Source organism: Tetrao urogallus (assembly GCF_951394365.1).
Source record: "Tetrao urogallus genome assembly, chromosome: 2".
Taxonomy (NCBI): domain Eukaryota; kingdom Metazoa; phylum Chordata; class Aves; order Galliformes; family Phasianidae; genus Tetrao; species Tetrao urogallus.
In genome coordinates this window covers 16,902,060-16,913,313 of record NC_136814.1, presented here as the reverse complement: position 1 = coordinate 16,913,313, position 11,254 = coordinate 16,902,060, and the positions used below count along the sequence as shown (strand labels likewise).

At 38.8% G+C, this 11,254-nt stretch overlaps 1 protein-coding gene across 1 annotated transcript; it reads right to left on the bottom strand.

The window, feature by feature from the left end:
* Positions 1 to 236: 236 nt before the first annotated feature.
* LBR (lamin B receptor) lies at positions 237 to 10,450 on the bottom strand (the record flags this gene model as incomplete). Its single annotated transcript, XM_079550476.1, has 13 exons — positions 10,266 to 10,450; positions 9,112 to 9,300; positions 8,103 to 8,186; positions 7,515 to 7,695; positions 6,828 to 7,024; positions 6,014 to 6,068; positions 4,420 to 4,614; positions 3,055 to 3,158; positions 2,554 to 2,679; positions 2,283 to 2,451; positions 1,716 to 1,796; positions 1,489 to 1,611; positions 237 to 397 (listed from the first exon to the last, which is right to left on the bottom strand). The coding sequence occupies exons 1-13, from the start codon at positions 10,428 to 10,430 to the stop codon at positions 237 to 239; spliced, it is 1,830 nt and encodes a 609-aa protein (XP_079406602.1). The 5' UTR covers positions 10,431 to 10,450.
* Between the last annotated feature and the right edge of the window lie 804 nt (positions 10,451 to 11,254).

Sequence of the window (11,254 nt, the reverse complement as noted above, 5' to 3'; positions counted from 1 at the left end):
TAGCTTGAAAAATTAGGGCTCCAAGACTTTTTAAAATTCACAATTTTTTTTTCTTAAATTGAGGTCATAGAAAGTCAGTTCACATAACTCATAAGCATTTAGGATTACTTGCAAATACTTGTTGAAAAGCACTCCATCGTTTGGTCACAATTAATGTTTAAAGCCTAGATAACAAATCGACCAAGTGCAAAGGTGAGAGGTATATTTTAATTTGCAGATCAGGTATGTGGAGTGCTCTAGTAGATGTAAGGAAATATGCGGTATGGTACACGCTGACAATACCTTTCCCATGCCAAACCATATTTTTTCTTACAATGATGTTCGTCACGAGCTTCTCGATGAACAAGCAAGCAGATGAAATAAATCACGTAGAAATACGGCAAAATGTGATTAAAACCTGTAAAATGAAGTGTGGAAAGTCAATTCTAATGCATGAACAATTCTGAAAGTTTTCGCTGTTAACAACATGCAGTGACGTGAATTTAAGAGACTGAAGCACCTTGTGCTCATAATAAAGCATCCAATATTCAACAGGACAGCACGCATACAACCGACATGTTTCTGTGTAAATGGGGACTCCCCAGATAAGCTTCACATTCAGTCTCAAACCCATTAACTTCACTCTGTGTATACAAGCCTGGCACACGTTGAAGCTCTTTGGCTACCAAAACCACAACTGTATTTAAGTCTCCAGAGCTCTGAGCTGCCCCACAAACTACACAGGGATTTCTGTTTTGGGTGTGGACGGTAACTGCCTCTGCTCAGAGTGCACCGCTTACCTGATCCCCTTCCGCTCCCACCATGCGGCTACCAAGAGAGGATTCAAGTTCCTCGTTTTTATGCAGCAATCCTCTTCCAAGATACTGCCTACAAGTGTTTTTGCTAACCAGTATTGTCTACTTTCAATTTAAAATCCTGAATCCCTACACGTACACTTCAACAACTGGTCTCTGCTGATACTTAGGGCCTTAACTACTTGGTCAAAAACCCACTCTGCCACAACTCCCTATGGCCCACGGCCTGCAGAAGCCAAACTATGCCATGGGGTTGAGTAGCTCTGCCTCAGAACATCTGCCATGCTCACAAGTGTGCCTGTATTGAAAGGAAACTCCTTCAGGCAAGAGAGGAGCCGAAAGCCATTTTTCTAACTTGCATGAATTTTCCATCTTTATACGAACAGCTTTGAAAACATTACAGCTCGGGTAGTAGCCTCAAAATGAAAAAGTAAGGAAGAACTTGTTAGCAAACAAGTCCCGTTATTACTAAATGATAAAGCGTTAGAAATAAATATCAAGTTTATATTAAGACACAAAGGATCAGATTTAAGGGAAAACAGGTGTCACATCAACCTTGCAACTCAGAAATTTGCCATTAATTTAATTAAACCTTTTATCTCCCCACTGACCACTTTACATTTCAAGTTAAGTCAGATGCCCAAATGTACATGTTCCATTTTAGATAGAACCTCCTTTCGGTTTAGGAACTTACCACAGGGTAGAGACCACGCAAGTGCCATGATGATATCACCAAGGTAATTGGGGTGACGAACAAACCCCCACCAACCTGTGACAAGAAGCCCTTTTCCAGTTGCAGTGGGTATCACTTTCAGATCTGTGAACGGAGCATTGCAGTCAATACAACAACAGAAATGTGCATGTCACGAGTCCAAAGAGACACTGTAAAGTGATTGAATGAATTAAAAAGAATGCACTTACAGGACAACTTGGGATCTGCTGGATTCCTTCGGAAATTATTTTTCTGAGAATTTGCACTACGGAATATGTAATACCCAATACCTGGAAAGAAATAGTATTTATTTTTATTTTCAGTATTTTCTACTGCTTTGTGTCCTTCAACAAAAGCTCTCACATGCTCCTTGTCACTCTTACTGCACTGAAATCAATTCTGTTTCTGAGGAAGTGACACTCTCCAGTTCCCAAAGCTCTAACAAGCTAGAGATTCTACTAGAGAACTGACACATCTGCTCTTGCATGTTAATGACTACCTTTTAAGACTTTGGAGAAGCTGCACTTTCACATCTAACTTTCCATTTATAACTGACTTACAGTTTATTTATGTAGCACTGAGTTTGAAATCCAAGTGAAGTGATGTGGCACAGCTGACAGTTCTGCTAGCAGCCCAGTACTTTGAGGTGCCTATTCTATTGACCCAGTGCATATTTCATGAACTGACCGACTCATTGCAAGTATGCAACATTAAATGAACCAGACAATGATCTGAAGAGACTACTGATAGTAACAACAACATTTACTGTAACTTACAGTTCAGAATAGTAATTGCAGCTGCGACGGGCCAAGAAATTGCTATAGGGTGTCCAACTAAATAGAAGGCCTGCAGACTGTAGACAAATGGAACCCACACCAAATCTCCAAACGCTAGCATGAATCCAAACCCATCATGGATAATATCCATTGTGGTCAAAACAGCTTCCTAGAAATGAGGAAGGAATTAAGAATTTACAAAGCTTCATTAATTAAACAATTTAGTTAGAAATAGTTTCAGGTTAAGACAGGGCTGAAGGCTATTTTGTACCTCATTCCAAAGAGCATCCACCACATACAGAAGCTGAAAGCTGTTCACGAGTATCATTGACAGCGATGGCATACTTTGATTATGTATCTTCATCTCAGCCAAGAGCATTGCCAAGTTTATGACAACCTAATTAAGAATAAATTAATTATAATTTTTCCTTAAACAAGTTTTTTTTTCCTATTATGCTAAAGAACATTTTAATAAGGATGGTTCTGAATGATATTTAAGATTTTTTAAAAGTCCTGTTTCATGAACAAGTTGAACTATATGAACTATATTTCCAAAGCTGTAGCATCAGCATATTCATACTCTCACAGGAGTTTTCATTCCTCACAACGCAAACAAGCTACAATGTAGGAATTGTCCTAAGGTGAACAAAAAATTATCCTTAAAAATCTATCAACACAAAACTCTATTTTCTTCTTCTGATTTTAAATACTTTTTGTATCCTCAGCACCACTCACAGAAGAAAAGGTAAAGTAGCTCAGCTTATTGACTCACCCAGCCAATTAATCCTGGACGTAACTCACAGAAGTATTTGAGGTCAAAATTGCCAATACGAGGGTTTAATTCGTGTCCAGTAAAGAAGTCATAAACAAGGTATCCTGCAAGATGAGACACATTCCTTGTCAGTACTATTATTCCTTTCATCCATCACTACATCCCCTGCAAGGCACTGGCTACTCCCTATTGAAGTTCTCTCATTATAAATGAAAAACCATTAAGCTTGGGGAAAGAAAAAATAAAGAAGAGTGAAAGAGAGTATATGCAAAATATGAAGCAAAACCTAAGTGGCTTGTATTTTAAGAAGTCCAAATATTTTAGTTATTACTAGAAGGACCAAACACTGCACAAGTTACTGTAGTTTTATCTCTTTGACTTTGGCCCTTGTTTTCAGCCTTATCCAAAAGCTCTCATCATGGCTTTCATGAACATAATGATCTTACACTAATTCCACCTCTCCTCCTACTACTTTACTCTTCCCTGTGACTAAGAATTCCCTTACCAATGGCACCATCAAAGGAGCTGGCCAAGAAGGAAATGCCTTGACTTGCAGATAGCCTGTGTTGGGTTAGCAACTAAAAAGCAGCGTGCAGAACAGCTGCAGAATGTTACTGTGCCACTTAAAGACTAGAACTGCTTTGAAGAAAGAAAAAAGTAAAATCATTATATGATTTCCCTCCACACATATACACGCTGCACTGACAAAAGAACTAAGGGTATTTGAACACTTCACTCCAACATACTTAACGTTCTGTCTGTGAACTTCCTAAGTTAGTCTATGATCCTTTTCTAAGCACACTGTTTAATGTTTAGTGCTGATTTCTTCTCAATATCCACTGTCCTACAAAGACATATGCACACAGCTGACAATTTCCAGACTTGCAGGTTGATGACTGAATCAAAACTGCCTTTTAAAAACTCTAACCAGATACACAAGTGTGTAGTAAAAGAAACCTTTTCAAAGCTACCTTTGAAATGCTGGTTTTGCTTTGTTTTATTTTATCTGGTCTTTCTTTTCCTCTTAAGTTAACTGCCTTTATCTCAACACTTGAGTTTTCTTCCAATTTTCTCTCCCATCCTACTGGAGGAATACAACCCTGCTGGCTATGTGGCATTTAGCTGCCTACTGGGGTTTAACCTATGCAAGATAACCCAAAGAGAATGTTAAGCATTTTTACACTACCTGTGTGCAAACAAAAACTTGCTACTACTGTGTGCCACTCAACTTGCAACATTACTTTTACATTTGGAGAAAGTAACAGTCAAGATATTGTAACAACCTACCTTAAATCTAACCTAAATATAAACACGAAACTGTAGCAAACAGCCCTAAATAAATTATCCAAAATAATTATCACTCACCAGAATTTCCTCCTGGTGCCAGGTCTTCCTCAGGTGCCTTCAAGGACCGAATATACAAATAAATGCTCAATACCATAGAAAAAGCTGCAGCTGACACTGCAAACTGTATGAAATGATCATACAAATAATGAAGTTCGAACTGAAAATACAGTAGGGTTCCAATAGCTGCAGCAGTCAAAACAAAAGCATAAAACCCTAAAGGAAACAGAAGAAAAACATATTAGCTAAAACAGAAATATCATTCTTAGAACCTACCCCGTCCAGCTTACCCACACTTTCACTTCAAGGGAGGGAAGATTTAGCTTTGATATCAGGGGGAAGTTCTTTACCAAGAGAGTAGGGAGGTGCTGGAACAGGCTGCCCAGAGAGGTTATGGATGCCTCACATCCCTGGAGGTGTTCGAGGCCAGGTTGGATGGGGCACTAGGCAGCTGGTCTAGTATGGGATATGGGCGGGGAGGTTGGAGTTTGATGATCCTTGAGGTCCCTTCCAACCCAAGCCATTCTATGATCCTATATTTCTATACTTTGTTCCATATCCCATGCTCTTGACTTCAAATTTCTGGGGCAGCACAGTGTACCTTAGGTATTCCATCTGTGTTCTGACATTTCTTTTGCTCCTTTTCAAAAAAATTAAACAGCAGAATGCTCTGAGCAGTCCTTCACTTTTACAACATAGGATTCCATTTCAAATCCTACTCTAACAACGAATAGTACCAATACTACTGGATAATGGCAGAAGGTCAGAAGTCCTCTGTGGGACAGCTCAGGGAACATATTTCCTACTACCGGTATATATTTATCCTCATATTAACTTATGCCTTGATACAGCTGTCAGTAATTAAAGCATTAAAATAATTGTCAAGTCAAAATCTGAGCACAAAAGTTCTGTACTTTGAGAATACAAAACCACGGGCAGTAGAGTGATGCACAAAAAAAAAAAAAAGGAGGCAGCTGCATACAGATATTCCACATGTGCTTTCTCTGAGCACTTTTACAGAACTGCAGACTTGGTGAAGATGGCAGGGATTTCTAGAGGACAACTTGTGCAGCCCACCTGCTCAGCACAGCACCAAGATCAGGTTGCCCAGGACCACAGCCAGACAGATAACTTTTGAACATCTCAAGATGAAAATTCCTCCACCTCTCTGGCAACTACTGTCAGAGCTTAGTCATTCTCACAGTTAAGAGGTGTTTCCTAACGTTCAAACAAAATGTCCTGTCTTTCAGTGCCCTCTGTGTGTTGCCCTGTCACTTGTCAGCTTTCTTTTCTCAAAGAGGTTTTCAAAGTTGCTTTGTGAATTGGCTTTTGAAGAAGCAAGAAAACGGCTTTCTGGAACCATCCAAACCACATGGCTTCTTTCCTTCCTTTACCAAAAACTGAAAAATAAATGCAGGACTATGCCACTACTACAGATGCAAGTCAAAGAACAGAAGTTTTCAGGCAGCATAAATATGATCCACTGCTTCTGCCAATACCTAGTCTAACCACAGAGCTCTTCCTTCTTCATTTATTATCTTTAATTTGTGGTTCTGAGTACCACAAATGTGGTAGGTGTGCTGAACTTCTGAATGAGCAATTGCAACACACTTACCATTGATCCGATACTGCAGCTTCCTTCCATTTGAAAGAGGCAGGCCTTCCACCACCTAGGGAGGAGAAAGTACTACAGTTGCAATGAAATACAATCTAAGAGCACTGGAAGGGAAGAAAACTCTGGGATGTCTCCAGCACAAAGACATTCAACCAAGTTAACCAGCTGGACACACTGAAATCTGAAGACCATACTTGGTTCTCAAAAGCACATCTTGGATGTCAAAAGGAAAAGGGTAACAGTTTAAAATAAAAAAACCATTTCTCCTAACCAGCATTAAGGAAACAGAAGCTTCCCTAATGTTAAAAGTGTAAGAATAGAACAGTTTGATTGGCTAAATTTATTATTCTTTCAGAACCTGGCAGTATCCTTCAAGTCACAAAAAGAGAATAATAGGCCATTTTTCCTGATCAGTACAGATAGAATAAAGAGCAGCAACTCCCCAGAAATGAAAGTTGCATTGGAAAGCAAGGAACATTTTTTCTACTGTTATCAGTAGAACACTGGGTATCAAGGAGTCTTCAGGTTTAGAAGTCAGATATCTGAAATTCTTCTAGATTTCTATTAAGCAGATGCTATCCATACTTTGATTTGAACTCCTATACTCTGTTTTCTGCCTTTTCCACTGTAGGTCTATGAAATGCACTGCCATTAAATTCTTAACAAATTCTGTTATTTTAAGCTCACAACAATCAGCAATAACCAAAGCAATTAATCTACTTTCATCATCACGGCACTAAAAACATAGCCCACCTTTCAGTCTGACCCACAAATTAATGATCCACAAAGACCCAATTGCTACTAACCAGCTTACCTTTCCTATTGGCAATAAGTAGAACAGAGCTTGAAAGAAAAACCACAGAAGAAAGATGCCAAACACTTTAGTTTCCCAAAGACTTTCGAGTGTTGGGAGAGGAGGAGGGAAGTTCATAAGGCTGGGGTCATCCTGTTTGCACATTAACAGTAAGTACAACACAGTAGCAGGCAGGAGAAATATCAGCACGAAGGTCCCTGTAAAAAGACATGACGCAATATTAGAAGACAAACATGGAAAATAAAACACTCATTTCATTACCAACAACAAATCTGGATCAGTAGGAAGTAAGAGATCATTATCTATCCCTGCAGCAAAACAGCAGCAGTCTCACAGTCACATCATAGGATACAGAGACGTCTCACTCCTACAGAGGGGAATGAAGCAAACTGAAGGACTGAATCAAACACATCCCTTTAAAACTGCCCAAAAAACTGTATAAAGAATACTTCAGTTTTGAGTTGGAAGCACCTAGCTCTTGAAAACATAAGTTTTGCTAGTTATTTCCAACTAAAATTTAAGCAACATTTAAATCCCACTGTGCAAGACCTCCACTGCATTTCAGAGGAGAACCATAGGCAATTTTCCTTTGACTTCTGCCAGCACCATCACAGGCTACTCTAAGTACCAACATGGTTCTGGAGTCTGCAAGTAGGATCCACAAACAGGAAGAATATTCACACATACCAAATCTCCCACCAAATTCAAGCTCTTTTGTTTTTGATGATGGTTTCTCCATAATTTTTATTGTCTCAAAAATCTTCTTCTCTGCATAGATCTCTTCTTTTTTCTTTTCTTCTCTTCTTGAACGCAAGCTGTACTGATCGAGCACTCGCTCCATTTCCACATCTGTTTTCAATTTTTGCTGCTAAAAAAAAAAAGCATTTAGAAAAAAAACCCCAAATCCTAGCAATTTTAACTTATTTTGGAATTATTCATATTCAAAAATAAAAATGAACAACAATATGTGTTCTACTTCTACACAGCTCTTAAACTTATACATTTCAATGAAGGCTCTCCAAAAACCAGTAGAACACAAGTAACAAGTGGAGGTCTGATGAGAAAACAAGCGAGAAAAATCCACGTCATGCAACTCTCATCAGTTCTCTACCTTCCAACAGCTTCCTCTCCCCTGAACTCAAGTCAGCTGAATTTAATGTTGTATTCTAATTTCTCCTTGATTACTGTGTTGCCTGTTCCTACTGATTTCTGAGAAAGCTAAGGTAGAACACAACACAACACTAAGACATACAACAATATTTTCTGTTGTCATACCTCCAAGAGTTTGCTGGATGTGTCATTTCTTTCCGTACTGTCAGGTTCACCATTGTACCTTCTGGTGTTGTTCTCACTTGGTTTCTGGTTAAAGGAGATTTAGTTTTATCTTTCTGAGAATACTATCTCCGTTCAGTGTGAGTATATAGTGAATAACTAAAAACACTAACTGATCTATTCCTACTGCAGCTGTTCTGACCTTCTCTGCATGAAAACAAGTGCGTTCAAAACCCTAAGTATGTTTCTGCTCAAAAAGAAGGGTGGAAAACCTATTCAAAATGGGGAAAAAACCCTTTTTTCTTAAATTTAACAGTGAAATTAAGAGGTAACATGGAAACTATTCTGTTTTTAACTCATCAGTAGGAAGTGCCAAGTACAAAGTACACACATATTTAGTAATTCTACTTGTGAAAGCAGAGGAAATTTCAGTGTTCTATATATGACACTCTCTGCAGGACTGTGAAAGTTTGGTTTTCTAAGAAATAAATTCTCTTCAAAAAAAACAATCAAAAAAACACCACACCCAACAGATGGATCCCACTCCTCATCTAACAGCCAGGAGAACAGCATAAAAAATATGTTAACCTTTTTGTCCAAAGTTAAGTGCAACTGCTGGCTACAAACTACTTAAAATGAGCATATGGTCCCCAGGCTATTGGTCATGCAGCTAAAAGCAGTTCACTGCAAAACAGAAACCACAGTACTTTCACAGTGCCAAAGGATGCTTTCAGTAGAAGTAATTTACTAAACTAATCCCAAGTATTTAATCTGAGAACTTCACAGCATCGCCACATTCAAACAGAACACAAAATACATTTCAATAATCTTCTCTCAACCTGGCAAGCTACAAAGCCTATTTCCTAAGGAGTAAGGCATTTCTGTGATGCCTTTCTTGCAGCTAATTACGCTGCTCAGGGAATACGAAGTACACCTGGCTCTTCCAATAACAATTCCAGTATGCATTAAAAAAACAACAAAAAGATGCAACCAAGAACAAGCAAAGCAATACCGGTAGAGCTAACGTGGTTTCCTGAATTATTTTCTTTTTGTCATCTTTATGCTCTCTGCTATGGGAAGAGGAGCGACGTCTGCCTTTTGCTGGCCGACCAGGAGATCTGGATCGAGACCTGCTTCTACTTCTTCTGGAAGGAGAACTCGAAGAAGACTGGCTTTTCCTTTGCTTGAATGACGATTGTGACTAACAGACAGAAGAGAAAAACAACAATATCTTACCTTCAACATCCAAAACAGCTTTAGAAAATGTGTGGTTTTTTGGGACGATGTCTCCGGCACATAGTTTCACACAACTGCCTCCTATTTCTTTACTGATGCTGTACGAAATTGGTTAACAAACACCCAAATAATCCTGCCCCAAGTTCAACTGAAGACAATTCCTGCCAAAGCTACAGAAATCAGGAAGCTACCAATGTAAGCACCGAGCTCATAAGCCTAACATCCTCTTAAGCACAAGGCTTAAAAGAAAGCCTGCCATTTCATTTAGTTGGCTTTATCTGTACATCTGGCATGTCAAGGTGCAATGAGGCAGTATAGCTCATATCAACATTAAAAAAAAAAAAAAAAAAAGAGCTAAATTGTTAAATTAGATGACATCACAAAACTTCCCTGGAAGCATACGCATTAATTTCTCTGTGAAGTCTGCAATCCTAACCTTCCCCTTCGAAATTTACACAACGCGACTTTTATAAGCTGACCTGTGAGCACAAAGTAAACAAAGGAGACAGAAAGCAATGAAATGTCTGTAGTTCAAGGTAGAAACATTCTGTCCCAAAAGAAAAAGCCAGTCATGTACATCGCTGCCAAAAAGGTAAAACATAGCTCCTATTAATTAATACCAAGCCTCCAATTACCAGCTTTATACGCTACTCAAAACCAATTGTTTTTTATAAACAATCAGAGCTTCTGAAAGACAGCACTTCTTTTCCCCCTAATCATATCACTGCTTTTTCAACCTAAAGAACACAATGGGGCCTCTTTATAAATACAGTCAGCATGCTGAATGTCTTATGAGATGTCACACGGGAAAAAGCTTTATTTCATTTAGCACCAACCTTTGAAGACAGCTAATGATACCCATTTGTAAGATGCATTCTTACCCATGATTTTCTGTTAGAAATACTGCTATTCACACCGAGGCATACTCACCCTTATATCACTTTCCTTCAAAGCAAGTTCAGTACCATCTTTGTACTTCACAGTATAAAGATGAGAAGCATCATCATAACTAGTCACTTGCACTTCATAGTACAGGACACTTCCTGGCCAACGACCCATCACCACCTCACCATCAGCATACTTCCGGCTTGGCATTTTCCAAAACAATACCTAGAAAATAAATTAAATGTCACAGTTAAACATGAGGCTTAGATCCTGGAATTTTACCCTAGTCAGCAACAGAAGATTTACTGGATATTTGTAGAATATGCTTTAAGTGACCACCACCCTTGACCCAGGATACTGAGGCACTGAGGAAGTCACAACTGCAACTTAATGTTATGCTTTCAAATGTAAAGCCTTGCACAGCACTTTGACAAGAGCCAGACATTAAGCCACTGCCATCTGAAAACAGGTAACCATAGAAAAAGATATTCACACCACCTCAAGTTTTGACTCAGATCTCAATATACAGAGTGAGGGTATTTTAAAAGTCTGTGGTAAAATGCACATAAACTTACATGCACATACACTTGTATGATGAACATTGGAACTTGGAATAGGAAAAATCAGCAAGTTTTGTTTCAAAGCATTTTAACTTGTTTGCTGTAAATGTGAAGCCACACAAAAGGAGACTGAAACAAATATTTAACTAGCTATTTATACATTACACATTAACTAACCTGCAGCAAAAAATGAGGGTCTTTGGCAAAAAGAGAAAAACTACTGTTAATATGCGTTCAGACCGCCTAGCACAGTAAGGGTCAGAGCCAAAGCAGGCTGCCCCATCGGCTTTAACTGGCATTTCCTAAGGCTGCTGCTGCTACATTTTACATGTGTAGTTCTCCAAGACAGAAGGAAGAAAACAAAACCTCAACAAAATTGCTCTGAATGGATATTATTGCTAGTGTTACTTCCTGCTTCACAACAGGACCTGGCCATCACCTTTGCTGTATAACATTTGAAGGAGTGAAAAGACT